Source organism: Apodemus sylvaticus, chromosome 5 (assembly GCF_947179515.1).
Source record: "Apodemus sylvaticus chromosome 5, mApoSyl1.1, whole genome shotgun sequence".
Classification (NCBI taxonomy): domain Eukaryota; kingdom Metazoa; phylum Chordata; class Mammalia; order Rodentia; family Muridae; genus Apodemus; species Apodemus sylvaticus.
In genome coordinates, this window is record NC_067476.1 from 113557681 (window position 1) to 113576490 (window position 18810).

Genomic DNA, 18810 nt, shown 5'->3' on the forward strand with positions numbered 1-18810 from the left:
ACGTGAGAACTAAAGTTGAAGGACTTCTAATGGCTCTGGCTCTCTACGATGCAGCAGCTAAAGGAGCCAGAAAATCCATACTGTTACAAGGATGGAGTTCAGTAGGAAGGGGATGCCAAGGAGCTGGTGACTACAGCTACAGTCTCTCTGATAGCTACATCATACACAACCTTTCCACTGTCAACTGGCTTCATTCGGGAAAGTCCTACTGGCTTTGGAAGGCACCAAGCCGTCTCTTCTCATCTTACTGGGTCATATTTAGGAATCCAACTCAGCAGGGCAGGTTAACAGCAAAACAGCAAGGAAGAAAATGGTCAGAGAGCAAGTAGACGCACGCTTGCCTAGGAAAGGTAAGTCAGATTTTCCAACCTGTATTGAGTTTTAAACACTGATTACAGGAAACCAACTATGCTTGAAATAAGCTTTATTAGCTTTATTAAAATTCAATGGAATAGTCCGTTTTTCTTTAACTTCTAAAAGTATCTTGTCTAAATTATTAATAAAATAATGACTGTCCTTTAACACAATCTGATATTTATAAAGGCTCATAAAATAACAGCAGCATGGCCATAGGCAGCAGCAGTTGCTGTTACAGGCTTGGCTACCAAGGCCCTAAGTCACACAGAAGTGAGTACTGCATGGCATCCAAAGAACAAAATGGTTAGGATGATTTACATTAAAATGATGACTACCAAAACAGAAATATGGTACTTAAATTACCTTTGCCAGACTGCAAGTTTTAGCATAACATGCAATGCCAGCCAAAACAGCCTCAATAACAGCAGCATATATCTGGGATAAGAGCCTACTTTAAAAACAAAAAATAATGGTTAATATAGTAGCACATAGTCTTGTAAAAAGCTGTATGCCTGGGGCAGAGGAGTTGGCTCAGTGGTTAAGAGCACTGGTTGCCCTTCCAAGAGGACCAGGGTTCAATTCCCAGCACCCTCACAGCAAGCAGCTCACGACTGTCTGCAACTCCAGTTCCAGGTGATGAGATGTAATTTTCTGGCCTCCAAAGGCACTGCACATACATGGTAAACAACATATAAGCAGACAAAACACCCATTCACATAAAATAAAAAAAAATATTATTTAGGAAAAGTTCTATGCCCATAATGGTATTTATAAATAATGATGTTTAAAAAGATGGAGTCTTGTGTGTAAGGTGGGCTGGCCTCAAACTACCTTCTTACCTCTCAAACTGCTGGGATTATAGGCAGAAAGCACCATGTCTGCCTCCCAAGAGATGGACATCTAAATACACCAAGAAAAGTGCCAAAGTGGAACTAATTGAAAAGTAGAACTCTAAACTCATTTTCTAAAGAAACTGTCAAATTTAACTCATAGCTCCTTAAATTGTGGATGATGGGAACTGAACCCTGGTCCTCTAAAGAGCAGCCATTGCTCTCAGCTGCTGAACCATCTCTCCAGACACGGTTTTTGTTGTCATTTTCTCAGGGCCTTATTATAGATCCCTGATTGGCACAGAACTCACAATATAAACCAGGCTAGCCTCAAGCATGTGAGAGTTTTCTGACCCTATGTCCTAAGTGCTAAGCATTGAGCAACAGGTGTGCGACAATCTGGGTTATTAATTTGTTATTAAATGAGTTATATAATCTGTACATCTACTTCTATTTGTATTTACTCAGTTTTAAATTTTTCTTGGGGGAAAAAAGGATTGTGAGGCTGGAGAGATGGCTCAGTGGTTAAGAATACTTGCTGCTTTTGCAGAGGACCTGGGTTTGATTCCAGTGCCGTCACAGTGGCTAACAACCATCTGTAACTATAGTTCCAGGGGAGCTGAGGGTCTTTATTCATCTCTACAAGTATACACGAGGTACAAATATATGCATGCATCAGGCAAAAAAATTCATATTATATATTAAATTAAATTAAAAAAGGCTGGTTGATTGGAAAAAGTTTAAGAAGCCCTACTTTTTTTTTTTTTTTTTTTTTTTGGTTTTTTTCGAGACAGGGTTTCTCTGTATAGCCCTGGCTGTCCTGGAACTCACTCTGTAGACCAGGCTGGCCTCGAACTCAGAAATCTGACTGCCTCTGCCTCCCAGAGTGCTGGGATTACAGGCGTGCACCACCACTGCCCTAAGAAGCCCTACTTTAACCCACTAAAAAAAGGAACTTTTATAAAGTCATGTGTTTGTTTGTTTGTTTGTTTTTAGACAGTGCTTTACCTCACCTTGTAGCCTGGGTGGTCAGGAACTCACTATATAGACCAGGTTGGCCTTGAACTCCCGAGATCCAACAGTCTCTGCCTTAAGTGCTGGGATTCCAAACATACTTCACTATGCCAAATACATCTTTTCAAGAACAACAGTGACAGCGATAGGCTGGGCAGGTGGCTCAGGAGTTAAAACACACACTGCACTTACAGTGTGGTCTCTACACTCATGTCAGGTGGCTCACAACCATAACTGGCACCAGGGAACCCAACATGTCTGGCCTCACTGGGTACCAGTGCTCATGTGCATATAAATACCCATAAAGATACGCAAATTAAAAATAATAAAAAAGTAAGTCTTTAAAAATGGAGCAAAATAGCTAGGTAGTGGTAGTACCACGCCTTTAATCCTAGCATTTGGGGGGCAGAGGCAGGTGGATTTTTTTTTTAATTTTTTTTATTCAATATAATTTATTTACATTTCAAATGATTTCCCCTTTTCTAGCCCCCCACTCCCCGAAAGTCCCGAAAGCCCCCTTCTCTCCCCCTGTCTTCCCACCCACCCCTTCCCACTTCCCCGTTCTGGTTTTGCTGAATACTGCTTCACTGAGTCTTTCCAGAACCAGGGGCCACTCCTCCTTTCTTCTTGTACCTCATTTGATGTGTGGATTATGTTTTGGGTATTCCAGTTTTCTAGGTTAATATCCACTTATTAGTGAGTGCATACCATGATTCACCTTTTGAGTCTGGGTTACCTCACTTAGTATGATGTTCTCTAGCTCCATCCATTTGCCTAAGAATTTCATGAATTCATTGTTTCTAATGGCTGAATAGTACTCCATTGTGTAGATATACCACATTTTTTGCATCCACTCTTCTGTTGAGGGATACCTGGGTTCTTTCCAGCATCTGGCAATTATAAATAGGGCTGCTATGAACATAGGAGAGCATGTATCCTTATTACATGGTGGGGAATCCTCTGGGTATATGCCCAGGAGTGGTATAGGCAGGCGGATTTCTGAGTTTGAGGCCAGCCTGATCTTCTACAAAGTGAGTTCCAGGACAACCAGGGGTATACAGAGAAACCCTGTCTTGAAAAAACCAAAAAAAAAAAAAAAAAAAAAAAAAAAAAGGAGCAAAATAAAACCACAAAACTAGCTAGCTCATCTGTACAGGAACAGCTTTCCCTATTCCCTGAGCAAACGGAGCACTGCTCTGTGGGTCTGTGGGCAGGAGTGACTACCCACACCAGGAGCCTGTGAACTGATACAGACAGAGGGCCTTCCGCAAATGTCGCCATACTCTTCTCATGTCCTCGCCTCAGTAGCCATGCTAAAGGTTTGCTGCTACTATGAACTCAGGGTAGGAAGCTCATGTGGCCAGCAAAAGAAAGGCTGAGTTCAATGAAAAGAAACGGGCAGGCCACTGTCCAAGTACCTTGCCTGATTAAGGATACCCAGGCTCTTTTCAGTCAGGACAATTACAGAGAGAAGAGCTATTCCTCCAGACACTGAAAGGCAAGAGGATTTCTTAGCAAGGAATTGATAAGATTTCACAAAGAACACATGGCTTGAAATCACCTAGACTCTTCCAACAGGTGGAAGGTGTTAAGAGTTTGACATCTGAGCTGACCCAGCATGCAATATCTCTGAAAGTAGATCTGTTGTCTAAGGTTACAGAAACTCAGCAAACTTGAACTTGACTCTCAGCTTGGTGCCTCTCCTCTGTGGCACACCACACAGTCATGTCCTTCAGTCCCTTCTTACCTTCTGTCACACACCGCCACCTCATAGGTCATAGATTATGACATTTAGTATGAAGACTAAAAAACAACAAGAATCTCAAATAACAAAATGACAAGGCAGGCATGGTGGTACATGCCATTAATCTCAGCACTTGGAAGGCAGAGACAAACAGATCTCCATGAGTTTGAGGCCAGCCTAGTCTACACAGTGAGACCCTGTAGGATATGCTGGAGAGAGAGGCCAGAGGACCAGGAGTTGGGACCAGCATGGAGAGAGAACACATTTCATCTTCGAGAGATTGCTCAGTGGCTATGAACAGTTGCAACTCTACCTGCACTGGGTTCCCAGCACTCACACCTGCAGCTCACAACCACCAAGGCATTCAACACACTCTGCTGGATTCCCTGAATACTAAACTCATGTGTACACACACACACACACACACACACACACACTTAAAATGAGAAAAAAAGAGGCAAGTTCCTGGTTGTGAAGCAGGCCACAGCAGAGGGTAGAGTGGCAGAAAGAGGCTGTGAGGTACATTAACCATGAGTTTGCTTACTTCTGGGTGAGATTCCCCACACCATGTCACTTAAGTGAATGCTTTGTTTTTTGTTGTTATTGTTTTGACTGTTTTGTTTCTGGGGCAGAGGTTCTTGAGGCCTAGTTCACACCTGCAGCCATAACGTAGACAAGAATGATCTTGAACTCTGACTCCTGACTACCTCCTTAACAAAAATATGGAGATGTGTATGTTTAACACCACACTGGATCGGGTGAAGGTTTATAAAGCCTAAACTTCAAGTTATACAAAGACACTCCCTCACTGTCTTGGTTCAAATATCACTCAATCCAATACTGGCTAGGTACCCATGCCTCCGTATTACCTCAACTCACGCGTCACCTGATCTAATACTAGCCAGCCCTACCTTACTTTGCCTGCCCTATACAACACTTTTGACAACAGCTCAGGACATAAACCAGTACCTGGTTACTAAGCCACTTAGTGGCATGCTGTGTTACTGTCACAGATCCCCACTACCACTGTGATCTGGAATATCTGACGTGGGCTTAAGTACACCTTAATATTAATCCCTGGTGTAAGGCACCAATGGATTTGGTGTAGGCAAATTTCAAATGGTCCAGAATGAGGATCCTAAGCAGTGGCTAAGCAGAGAGGGCATAGAAATGGAAAAAAAAAGTCAACTTGCTATTAAAGTGAAAGGATGAACGGTATAAAAAAAAGAAAACCCCAATATGCATATATATATATATATATAATCTAAAACTACAATCTTCTACTTCCCAAATTTGAATTATGTAAGTATGTTCCCCAAAGGCCAGAAGAAGGCATGAGAGCTCCTACCCCAGGGCTACAGGTGGCTGTGCTGAAACGGCTGATATGGTGGCATCTTGTCCTGACTGTTTTATGTCTACCCAGGCACGCCTCAGTCTGCCATCTCCTCAGCAGCCACATTTGCCTCAGCAATGCTTTAGGGACTGTCTGTGTCCCTGACCATGGTCTGCCAAATTAACCAGAGTAACTGACATTTGCGCAGACTAAAACATCAACTAAAATAACAAATAGGAAGCGTGTAAGTCAGAAATAACTGCCATGCCGGGCAGTGGTGGCGCACGTCTGTAATCCCAGCACTCTGGAAGGCAAAGGCAGACAGATTTCTGAGTTCGAGGCCAGCCTGGTCTACAGAGTGAGTTCCAGGACAGCCAGGGCTATACAGAGAAACCCTGTCTCAACAAAACAAAACAAAAAATCAAACCAAACCAAACCAAAAAAAAAAAAAAAAAAAATAACTGCCATGCTGTGGAAAACACTGCTCCTCACTGATGTAATTGTGGGGTTTGTCTCTAAAAACTATACCCCACTGAGCTTCAGCCCCAACAGACTCTGAGGCATGAGAAGACGACCTAGGTCACCAGCTAATAGAAGAACTCATATCCTTTGTATTGGTTTAATTATCATGGTTGTCAAGAATCACCTCTAGTGGGTCACTGCAGTGAGCTGGGAATTTACCTCAGGTCCTCCTTAAGAGCAATAGGCTCTCTTAACCACCGAGCTATCTTTCTAGCCTCCCAAAATACAGCCAATTTCAGGTGCACAGGAAGATATACTGTATATAAAATATTAGAGATAATGCCAGGGAGAATTATGACCTATTTTCCTTTCTCCATTTGCATATCTTCTGTACTGATTATATAATTTGTATTATATTTTCCCAGACAGGGACTCACTCTGTAGATCAGGCTAGTCTGGAACTTGTGGCAATTTACCTATTTCATCCTCCTCAGGGCTGAGATTCCAGGTGTGAGCTGCTCACCTGACTCCCCTGCCCACCCCAGTAAAAGACAGATTAAGCTAGGCATGGTGGCTCACCTGTAATTCTAACACTGAGGAGGAACGTGCAGAAGAGCTCTCAGCAAGTCCCACACCAGCCTGAGCTATACAACAGGACCCCTGTAACGATTAGTTATCAACTTGACAGATCTAGACAGAATCACTTAGGAGGAAGCTCTGGGCACGTCTCTAAGAGATTAGATTAGGTTAGCTGTGTAGACTCAACTAAGTGTGAACACTAGCTCTACACCCGGGCAGTCATCTTTCCTTGATTCCTGACAGTCACTGCAATGAGATCAGCCACCTCATGTTCTTCCTGCCATGAACTCTCTGCCACAACAGACTGTACACCTGAACTGATCATGTTTATTTATCATTATTACTGTATGTATACATATGGCATGTGTGTTATGGAGAGGAGAGTGCGCATGTGCCACAGCACATGTATCGAGGACAACTTCTTCCCTATCACCTTGCTGAAGCAGGGCCTTTCTGGCTGTCCCAGCTGCTCTGCACACTCCATGATAATTGGCCCATGACTTCCAGGCAATTCCCCTTTCTCTGTCTTCCATTCTAAACAGGAATACTGGAACTACACATGCAAGCCATGTTATTCAGTTTTTTGTGGGTTCTGGGAATAGAAGTCAGGTCACCTCACTTGCTCACAAAGTGTTTTTACCAGTTAAGCTGCCATTGCTGGCACTTTTATTAAAAAAAAATACTTATTTATTCATTTCTGTATGGGACGGTATGCAGCCTGCAACCATGTTCCCACATGAAACATTCCATCTTGAAGGGAATGCTCATTAAAACTCAGAATCTGTCTTTTAATTTTTTTTGTTTGGTTGGTTTTTTTTTTTAGGACAGGGTTTCTTTGTGTAGCCCTTGCTGTCCTAGAATTCAGTGTATAGATCAGGCTGGTTTCAAACTCAGAGATTCCCTGAATCTGCCTCCCAAGTCCTGGTAAGACTCAGGAAATGCTAACCAAAGTTAAGACTCAGAAACTAAACAACTTGCTAAGTCTCAGATGTTCCTGAAACTGAAGAACTTCACAAGGCCCCTCCCTCTCCCCAGGGCTAAGTGAGCTGTAAAAGCTGGAGTGGGCGGCCAGTGCTGCAGTAGTGGTTGCCCTTGAGGTCATCCATACTTCTGGAACTAACCCCCTAATAAACTCACTGGTTTACCAAGCTCAACTTTTTGTGGTAATTTGAAACGTTTGTTTAGGCCTCCCCAGAAACAGTGTCACACAGTGCACCGTGTGCACATGGAGGTCAGAGAACAACTTTACAGAGTCACTTCTCTCTCTCTTCCCCTCCAGGTTGCCAGAATCGGCAGTGAATGCTCTCGAACCTGCTGAGCCATCTTGCTGCTCTCTTCCTTTTTGATTTTTATTTTTTGGCTGGGTATTTTACCATAGTGACAAGGTAAGTAACTAATATAAGCCTGTCTCAAGGGGGTAAAGCAGACTGTCACATGCATAAGCAGACTGTCATGTGCACTAAGCAGATGTCATGTGTAGCCTCGAGTCACAGAAGCCTTCCTGTGGTCAATCCATGGTCCCTGCGTACTTGTTTGGAGATTCTAATAGGAGAGTGCACTACTTGTTCAGTCTTGAGTCTCACTCCTCTCCAATAGGAGAAGGAAGCTGTCACCTTGCAAAGGGCAGCCTGCGTGAGAATGGGATGGCAGGCACTGACACCTTACCCGAAGCAGCCCTGCTGTTCAACAGGAATGCTGCAGCCACACCACCTCATGCCCAGGGGTTTCACGTGATCTACAGACAATTATCTGTGGCCAATCCCTGCTGGCCTTTGCAAAGAAGTGGTCTAGAACTCAGCTATGCCAGGGACTTGGTGAAGAGCATACTTTTTAGAGCGTCAAGATCTATTTCCGATTTGTGCATTCCTTCTTTATATAAAGGGAGGGAAGTCGAAGCAGTCCTGCTAAGCAGGTAAGCAGGACCTCTCTAAAGCTCACAGCTGAGACTGAACACAGCTCTGGTGCACAAGCCTGAACGTCAAGTCCAGAAAGAACTCTGCAGACCACATGACATATCAGATTTTCCCCAGGGAACTGCAGAAGGTTTTGGTTTTGGAAAAATCCTCAATTACATTTTTTTTTTTTTTACTTTGTGTGAAATGCAAGAAGGGAAGTTGTGTCATACAAGTGCATACACACAGGAGGACGGAAGGCGTTCCAGAGGGAGGAGGAGATGGCAAAGCCGGCAAAGCCCTCTGGGCGAGGCTCCAGTCCAAGCGGTTCTGGGACTGGCTGGGCCTTCTACAGCAGTGTCTGCCTCTAAGCAGCCGTCCTCAGCAGTGCTGAGGCAAGCAGGAGGGCCTCTGAGAGAAACTCAACTTTGAGAAGAGGAAATTAATCTGGCATACAGACTTACATTTGCTCAGTGGTCCTGGGCAGCTTCTCATCGTCACCTGTAAATGCAAATGCTTCAGTTTAAATTAAATACAACAAATGCACAGACGGCAAGTGGTACTTGCCTGTTCCCAGAATTTTCACTTTCATTTACCCCCCCCCCCCACCCTTTGTCAATTCATTTCACAGAATCTTAGGCCCTTGAATATTTTTATGTTTACACACACACACACACACACACACACACACACACACACACACACACACACACACTAAATGAATGTTGTTTAAGTTCTGGTTTTTTAATTTTCTTAATTATCTGACCTAAGTAATCTTTCTTTTCAGTTTCCTGGCTTCTATATTAATGGCCTCTGATGTCTTGACCTCTGGGAAGCAACGCTGAGAGCCACACTCAATTCAAAAGACCCCCCCCCCCCCCCCCATGTCTCTTTGGATACCTGAAGCTTCAGAGTACCCCAGCAAGCAGGGTCCCCCCTACTCAGCCTAGCCTTCCTGAAGTCACTGTTGCAGGCCCTCAGCCGCGGTTGTCTTATCACAGTGTAGTCTCCCTCTTTTCACAAACTAATTAGGCAGGAGCTCAGTCATGTGATCCAACTGGAGTGCACACCTTTGCTATCTCAAACTGTCTCATTAATCTTGGCCTTTCTTCTGACTCTGAGCAGGGTCAGGGGAAATAAACACAACTAGACTTCAAACTATAGGCTGGACTGAAATGCATTCTGTGAGGAATGAGTTAGACAAGTTGACTCTATAGTCGCCATCAGGGAAGGAGAAATGCCCACAAGATGGAATTTTGCATAAAATAGTAAATTGTATAATAACTTCTCCTTCATAGGAAAAAAATTAGGTAAGAGCTGATAAAATAACTATTTACAGACACTCACCCAAATAAGGAACATGAGTAGCTCCGAAAAAGTATGTTCTTGAACATGCCAGAGGCCCCTTTGGTGAGACACACTGAGCGACCTGGGTGTTGTGGGGAGAGCAAAGAAAGATGAGTAAGGCGAGGAGCTGGTGGGCGGGCTCAAAAGCCCGCCTGCCATCTAAATCCACTGCCCAGAAACCATGAAAGGAAGGAAGGAAGGAAGGAAGGAAGGAAGGAAGGAAGGAAGGAAGGAAGGAAGGAAAGGAAGTAAGGTAGGAAGGAAGGAAGGAAGGAAAGAAGGAAGGAAGGAAGGAAAGAAGGAAGGAAGGTAGGAAGGAAGGAAGGAAAGTAGGAAGGAAGGAAGGAAGGAAAGAAGGAAGGAAGGAAGGTAGGAAGGAAGGAAAGAAGGAAGGAAGGTAGGAAGGAAGGAAAGAAGGAAGGAAGGAAGGTAGGAAGGAAAGAAGGAAGGAAAGTAGGAAGGAAGGAAGGAAGGAAAGAAGGAAGGAAGGAAGGTAGGAAGGAAGGAAGGAAGGAAGGAAGGAAGGAAAGAAGGAAAGAAGGAAGGAAGGAAAGAAGGAAGGAAGGAAAGAAGGAAGGAAGGTAAGAAGGAAAGAGGGAGGGAGGGAGGGAGGGAAAGAAGGGCCTTCACAAGGCCTCTTCTCCTCTGCCATGGCACACCACACCCCACTTCATGAACATACACACAATAATCAAACTTTTCAAAGGGAACATACTTAGACAAGTAATGCTGAAGAAATGAAAAGGAAAAGCAAACAGTTAATGGAATGAAGTTTATTTAATTGAATCTGATTTACTTTTTATAGACAAAGATAACTTGATTTAAACAATAGTATTTTTTTAAAGATTTACTTATTTATTATATGTAAATACACTGTAGCTGTCTTCAGACACCCCAGAAGAAGGCATCAGATCTCATTATGGATGGTTGTGAGCCCCCAAGTGGTTGCTGGGATTTGAACTCAGTACCTTCGGAAGAGCAGTCAGTGCTCTTAACCACTGACCCATCTCTCCAGCCCAACAATAGTATTTATTTGATTAAATTTAAATACTTGTTTTTAATTTTGGTTTTATTTATTTGCGTGAGGGGTGCAAACCGGTTACTATAGTGTACATGTTGAATTAAAAAAAACTTTGGGGGAGTCAGTTCTCTCCGTCGACTACAGGAGTTGGGGAGGTGTTCTAGCTAACTCTAACTGTCAATATGACATAGTCTAAAACTCCTGATAGAGTCTCAACTGAGGAATTACCCAGATCAGGCTGTGCTGTGGCATGTCTATAGGGGAGCTGTCTTAATGACTAGATGGAATTGACCAGCCCTGCTGAGGGGAGTAGTCTTAGGCTGTACAGGGAGCTAGCTAAGTGTGTGACAAACTAGCAAGCAGTGCTCTTCATAGTCTACAATTCAATTTCTGGCTTGAGTTCCTGCCCCAGCTTCCCTCAGTGATGGACTGTGATCTCACAGTAAGAGTCAAATAAATCCTTTCCCTCACTAAGCTGCTTCAGTCAGTGTCTTATCACAACAGAAAGGAAACAGAGCACAGGGATCAAGTTAGACTGTCGGGCCCATAGCGAGCGCTTCAGCTGCTGAGTCCTCCCGCTACTTTCTGTTGTCACTTTTGCTGTTTTCCAACCGTGGCTACACTGTGAGCTTGCTGCTGGGTACAGAGCCAGCCCAGGGCCTTAGCACATTTACATAAGGAAAAAGCAGACAATAAGCTTGGGTTGGGCTGCCGCTATCACTCAGCCCAGAGAATTCACAGCGAACACCTTGGCCCACGTAGCAGCGGAACATAAGGGACGGTTACAAATTCAGAAAACACAGGTTCCCAGCTTCATTTGACCTTCATCTCTGTATAGTAATAAACACCTCTAGGTTTTTTTTGTTCTTGTCCCTTGTTTTAAGTTGTTCTTTTAAACTGAGATATAAATGCCTGGGGCTGGAGAGATGGCTCAGCAGTTAAGAGCACTGGCTGTTCTTCCAGAAGTCAGGGGTTCAATTCTCAGAATCCTCATAACAGCTCACAAACATCTGTAACTCCAGTCCCAGAAGTTACACCAGGAAAGCACATGGTATACAGACATGTGAATGCAAAACATCCATACATGTGAGAAAGAAAGAAAGAAAGAAAGAAAGAAAGAAAGAAAGAAAGAAAGAAAGAAAGAAAGAAAGAAAGAAAGAAAGAAAGAAACTTATGTTCATTATCTCCCAGGTGTTCCTAAGATACCAAATACAAAATGCAAAAATGCTACCATTAAAAATTAAAAGTGGAGCTGAGCAGTGGTTGGCTCACACCTTTAATTAAATCCCAGAACCTGGGAGGTAGAGGCAGGCAGATCTCTGAGTTCAAGACCAGCTTGGTTACAGAGTGAGTTCCAGGACAGCCAGGGCTACACAGAAACACTCTGCAGAGATGGCTCAGTTAAGGCACTTGTTCTTCCAGAGGACACAGCTTTGTTTCCCAGAGAACACACAGTGGCTCACAACTACCTCTGTGTGCACACACGAGGCACACATTTGCACACGCAGGCAAAACATTTATACACACAAAATAAAATAAATCTAAAAAGAGGAGTTTATAAAAATCCCTTAAAACTAAAGGAGGGCGAGTGAAATATCTCAGCCAGCCTGACACCTTTAGTAGATCTCAGGACCACACGGTGGAAGGACAGACTTACTCCCATGAATACACACTAAAATAGGTAAATAAAAAGTGAAACAAAGAAAAACCATAAAGAAATGCTGGTGTGATGGTCCTTGCCTATGGTCTTGGGAGGGTTCAGGGTATCTTCAGTCACGTAGTGAGTTCAAGGTCAGTATGGGCTACAGGAGACTGTCTTATCTGCCTGGGAAATGACCAATCTTCAAGGGCAATCATTATTTCCTTGGTAAGTCAAGTCTACCAAGAAGCTCACTTCTCATTTGTGTTACAATGTTTTTGATTTTTAGCATTTCCTTTTGAGTCTTTCTTAGATTTTCCAATTCCCTGCTTATTTATTTACCTATTCTTAAATGTTGTCTACTTTTTGCATTAGAGCTTTAATTATTAATTTGTTTGTTTTAAATTCTCTGTCCAGTAGTAGAGCGATAGCTCAAAAGTAGAACAGTTGCTTAACATTCTTAAGACACTGGGCTCCATCTTACCCTGCAAATAACAATAATAACAAAAATAAATTCTATTTTAAGAGGTTTAAAATATGAGTCTTACCTGATTCTGAAGGTTATAGTACTACCCCCACCCCACCCCCACGCCTGCCAAACAAGAGTTGCTAAGTTGCTCAAGCTAGTTTTCAACTTGCAACTTTCCTGTCCCAACCTCCCAAGTGACAGGATTACAGACAACTGCCATAGACATGAATTTTTAGAAATAACACATTTGTCTTTTCACATAATACTTTTCCCTCAACTTTTGGTATGCCTTGTAACTTTCTTTTTTTTTTTAATATTTTTTTATTCGATATATTTTTAATTTACATTTCAAATGATTTCCCCTTTTCTGGCCCCCAACTCCCTGAAAGTCCCATAAGCTCTCTTCCTTCCCCCTGTTCCCCATACACCCCTTCCCACTTCCCTGTTCTGGTTTTGCCCTATACTGCTACACTGAGTCTTTCCAGAACCAGACCACTCCTCTGTTCTTCTTGTACATCGTTTGATGTGTGGATTATGTTTTGGAGCAGGTGTTGGCGAGGATGTGGAGAAAGAGGAACACTCCTCCACAGCTGCTGGGGTTGCAAATTGGTACAACCACTCTGGAAATCAGTCTGGCGGCTCCTCAGAAAACTGGGCACATCACTTCCAGAGGATCCTGCTAAATCACTCCTGGGCATATACCCAGAGGATTCCCCAGCAGGTAATAAGGATACGTGCTCCATTATGTTCATAGCAGCCCCATTTATAATAGCCAGAACCTGGAAAGAATCCAGGTATCCCTCAATGGAAAAATGGATGCAAAAAATGTGGTATATCTACACAATGGAGTACTATTCAGCCATTAGAAACAATGAATTTATGAAATTCTTAGACAAATGGATGGAGCTAGAGAACATCATACTAAGTGAGGTAACCCAGTCTCAAAAGATTAATCATGGTATGCCTTGTAACTTTCTGTTGAAGTTAGACACAATAACTCTAGTAACAGGGACTGAAAAAAAAAGCCTTTAGTGCAAAACTTGATGTTAATCTGACTGGGTATTGAATTGTGCTTTGTATTTTTTGGAGCTTCAAGTATCATGGGCTTCCTTTACTTGTAGCCTTGTGTCTCTATGTTGAGGTTTGGTCTTGCTTGTCTATTGTAATGCTAAGTGCGGGTCCCCAAGACCTGGAGTCTGAAAGTAGATCCAAGTGACCCTGTCCCCAGTTATTTCTGATTGGTAAAGATGGCAACAGTCAATAGCTAGGTAGAAGAGACATAGGCAGGGTTTAGGTTTTGGGGTCGGAGGAGAACCAAGAAGAGAAGAAGGTGGAGGAGGAAGAGAAGCCACCATGGGTTAGGTGAGCCATGACAACATGGCCCTGAAGGCTGGCCACTGGGGTTAAGAGCAACCAAGATAAAACACAGTAAGTAATAACTTGAGGTTACTGATGGGAGGTAGGTTTTAATAGCATAGAAGGTAGATATCTGCACAGCTCTTGTGCTGTTTAAGGTTTATTGTAAATATAATGGTTGGGTGTGTCTTTTATCCAGGAACTAAATGGTCAAAGGCGGGGTAGATACCCTGGATCAGGATTAAATAATTTCTACAACATCTACAAAATTTCCCTAGGAACTTCTTGTATATCTGCTGCTGCTACACTGAAGATCTGCTGGGGTGGTGCTAAGGGAATGGGGAGGGGACATCTCTAACCTTATGATTAAATCTGGGTGTGCTTTGACCATCTTCACTAGAGGGCCTTAGCTTTTTCTTCTCTGCTTCAGAGGAAGGCTGAACCATGAATAGATAGGGTTAGGAGAATGCCTTTGTTCTTTTTGTTTGTTGTTTTGTCTTGTTTCTAGAGACAGAGTTTATCTGTGTAGCCCTGGCAGTCTTGGAACTCGCTTTATAGAACAGGCTGGCCTTGAACTCAGAGATCAGCCTGCCTCAGCCTCCCGAATGCTAAAATTAAAGGTATGTGCTACGACTGCCCAGCAAGTACGCCTTTCTTCTAAGTGGAATGGGACTGTGGTAAAATCTTTTATTTTGAAGAGCAGAGACCTTTATTACTACTCTTCTCAGATTATAAATGACTTTATCCACCTGCCCCATTATCTATGAGGAAATTTTTGTTGGCTCTTTACTATAAGAGTCTATTAGGCTTCTAGAAATTAAACCCATGAAAATATGACACTGCCTTTACAACTGCATCCGCTATGAGTTTCTCAGCCATACGAGTCCACACTCAGATCCCAGGATTTCATCACCATTTCCATTAGAGGGGACTAAGGGTGCTTTTTGGCCTCATCTCTCCTCCAGAACTGGCAGCTGGTCCTGGTCCTGACATCTTAGTTCTCAGAATGGGTCCAAGAACCATTTGTTTGTTTGTTTTAACACCTCAGAGTCGCAATTCTTTTTATCTTTATTTAATGTGCATTTTTCATGTATATATGTCTGTGCACCACTTTCATGCCTTGTTCCTTAGATTGGGACATCAGATTCCCTGGAACTAGAATTACGAACGGTTGTGAGCCACCATGTGGGTGCTGGGAATCAAACCTAGGTCCTCTGTAAGAGCAGCTAGTGCTCTTAACCACTGAGCTCTCCGCCAGCCCAGAAAGACTCGATTCTTGACTGGCCCTCTGGGATTCTGCCCAAAAGAGAGGCTACTTGTTATTAATGGGTGGTGTCAAAACTTTGAGACTCTCTTGAGGAGAGTTAGGTGGAACAGTATCCATTCTAGTTGCTGAGGGAGGGTGCTTAGCTCTTCTCACATCCTTTCTGGCAAGGTGGGGATGATATTTCTCTGTGGTATTGCATAGGAGTTTTTATCTACAAGTTTTTGGTTTTGTGAACCTATGTCTTCTGATTCTCTGAACAGCTGATGGCATTTCCCTGTAGACATCACACACACACACACACACACACATACACACACACACACACACACACACACACACACACACACACACACACACAGAGAGACAGAGAGAGACAGACAGACAGACACACAAATGATAAAGAAGGCCAGAAAACTTAACCACCATATCATTGCTTTGGTCCTGAATTTATAAGCCTGTCTATCAAATGTCCAGAGAATTTAGTTGAAATTAGTGGGTAAAGGGAAAATATAGGCATCCTATTTTTAAAAAATGGGATATACAAGTCACACTGTACAAGTCTCTATTTCAGATTTAATACCTGAAGTCAACAAGTAACATCTTGAAGAAATGCCTCTTCTCTGCCATTTTCTATATAGTCCATCAATTCTGGAGATTAAGATGGGGAGTTCTAATTTCATTTCTGTTGCTATGATAAAACACTCAGACTCAAAGCCACTTGGGGGAGGAAAAATTTATGTATTTATACTTCCAGATCACAGTCTGCCACTGAGTGAAGTCAAGGCAGGACCCTGAAACAGAAAGCACTGAGCACACTGTCGGTGGGCTCACCCTCTCTCTGGCGTGCTCACAGGATCAAGCTTAGCTAACTTTCCTGTTCAGCTCAAGGTCATCCTTACTCCAGAAAACGGTACGTCACAGTGGGCTGGGTCCTCCTACCCCAATTAAACATCAAGACAACCCCTCCTATACATGTCCACGTGTCTGATAAAAATAGTTAATTACTCAGTGGAGACTCTACTTTTGAGATGACTGTAGGATGTATCACGTTGATGTTGATGCTAACTAGGTCGGGATAACAGGAGCGCACCATGCTAACTACAGAAGACACATTCTGGCAGACCTCTAACCTGAGCTAGCTTGGAGGTGGCCCACGGCTTTCAAGCTTTCAGCCCAGAAATGCTAGGCCATATCCCCTTGGATCTTGTGTTCTCACAAATCCTAATTAAAAACACCTACCGTTCTAGCTTTCCTAACATCCTGCAACATTTAAAAAACACTTTGTTAGAAACATTTGAAAATGTTTAAAATTCCATCAAGACAGCATTGTGATTCGACAATCATTAGTGTCCTATATTCAAGTGTAATGGTCCCTTTTATTTGTGTATGTGTGTATATGAGGGTTGTACAGGTTCATATATGCGGGTGTAGCCACAAACATGCCATGGTGTGTGTTTAGATAACCTTCAGATGTTGGTCTGAGCTTTTCCTACCTTCTGGCTTCTGGAGTCTCCTGTTTCTGCCTCCCACCTTGGATTGGGGCACACTGGATATATATTTGCTCCACTGAGTCAGGCTTTTATGTGGGCTTTAGGGATCTCAATCCTGAGCTATTTCCTTGGCCTCTAATGTTTTAAAGAGTATGGCAAGTGATATACATCACATCATAATGAACGATCAGAGGGCAGGTGAGACAGCTCAGTGGACAAAGCCTAGTGACCTGAGTTCAATCCCTAGAATCCATATAAAGACAGAAGGAAAGAACTGGCTCCTATTTTTAGCAGTCAGGATCTAACAAACTAAGGCTTAGAATGACTGCTTCCAAATTCACCTGAAAAATTTATTCTATTGACAAAGAGTTGAAAAAAGTATTTTTTTCAATCATTTTCCTTCAAGTATTTAAAAGTTAAATGTTTTGGGGCCAGCAAGATGGCTTATCAGACAAATGTAGCTGTTGCAAAGCCTGACGACCTGAGTCTGATCCCCAGGGCCCACACAGGAGAGGTGAGAATCCTGCCAATTATCATGAGTACCAGCGCATGCATGGTGGGCAAGTTCTATAGGTACATGCGCACACGCACACATGTGCATACACACACACACACACACAGAGACAACACACACACACACATACACACACAACTGTAAACAAATGTTTTCAAAATTATACCTAATACTTAAAATATACAGTCACTTCTTTTCACTATAAAACTGTAGTGACAATTTTGGATTTTTTTTGTAAAATTTATTTATTTTATGTATATGAATGAGTACCCTGTAGCTGTCTTCAGACACATTAGAAGAGGGCATCAGATCCCATTATAGATGGTTGTAAGCCACCATGTGGTTGCTGGGAATTGAAATCAGAACCTGTGAAAGAGCAATCAGTGCTCTTAACAGTTGAGCCATCTCTCTAGCCTGGAATTTTGGTTTTTTTGTTTTGTTTTGTTTTGTTTTGTTTTTTGGTGTGTTTTTTCGAGACAGGGTTTCTCTGGGTCTCCTGGCTGTCCTGGAACTCCTCTGTAGACCAGGCTGGCCTTGAACTCACAGAGCTCCACCTGCCTCTGCCTCCCCAAGCGTTGGGATTAAAGGCATGCACCACCACCGCCCAGCGGAATTTTGGTTTTTTAAAAACTACAGAAATACTCTAAGAATGGGCTTTCACTTTAATCCCAGCTGTGGGACGGGGGCTGCTTCAGACTGTCTGTCGCAGCTGACTTTAAACTAGCACTAGCGTGCTCTAGCAGAGACACGGTTTTGTTAGCAATAGTTTCTGCAACTGTGTGACATTTGGAATTCTGGGAACTTTTGGGAGGGTATATGTGAGGGTTTGTATATGCTCGGCCCAGGGAGTGGCACTATTAGAATGTGTGGTCCTTTTAGAGTAGGCACTGTGGGTGTGGGTTTTAGGATGAACATCCTAGCTGCCTGGAAACCAGTATTCTGCTACCAGCCTTCATAAGAAGATGTAGACCTCTCAGCTCCTGCTGCACCATGGCTGCCTGGATGGTGCCATGTTCCCACCTTGATGATAATGGACTGAACCTCTGAACTTGTAAGCCAGCCCCAATTCAATGTTGTCTTCAACCCTAAGATTTCATCTTACACCAGTCAGAATGGCTAAGATTAAAAATTCAGGAGACAGCAGGTGTTGGAGAGGGTGTGGAGAAAGAGGAACACTCCTCCACTGCTGGTGGGGTTGCAAATTGGTACAACCACTCTGGAAATCAGTCTGGCGGTTCCTCCGAAAACTGGGCACCTCACTTCCAGAAGATCCTGCTATACCACTCCTGGGCATATACCCAGAGGATTCCCCACCATGTAATAAGGATACATGCTCTACTATGTTCATAGCAGCCCTATTTATAATTGCCAGATGCTGGAAAGAACCCAGGTACCCCTCAACAGAAGAGTGGATGCAAAAAATGTGGTATATCTACACAATGGAGTACTATTCAGCCATTAGAAACAATGAATTCATGAAATTCTTAGGCAAATGG

The 18810-nt window shown here is 43.1% G+C and overlaps 1 protein-coding gene across 2 annotated transcripts in view; it reads right to left on the bottom strand.

Moving 5' to 3' along the window:
* Positions 1 to 18810, bottom strand: part of Dnaaf9 (dynein axonemal assembly factor 9) — a 127091-nt gene that overhangs the window by 71346 nt on the left and 36935 nt on the right. Inside the window, exons 11-13 of one of the 2 annotated variants that reach the window (XM_052183646.1) lie at positions 9559 to 9640; positions 8676 to 8712; positions 721 to 805 (exon numbers count right to left, since the gene is read on the bottom strand). In XM_052183646.1, the coding sequence (XP_052039606.1) occupies positions 721 to 805; positions 8676 to 8712; positions 9559 to 9640 (204 nt within the window). Of the gene's footprint in view, positions 1 to 720; positions 809 to 8675; positions 8713 to 9558; positions 9641 to 18810 lie in introns of both variants that reach the window. The other variant, XM_052183645.1, reaches the window with a different exon arrangement.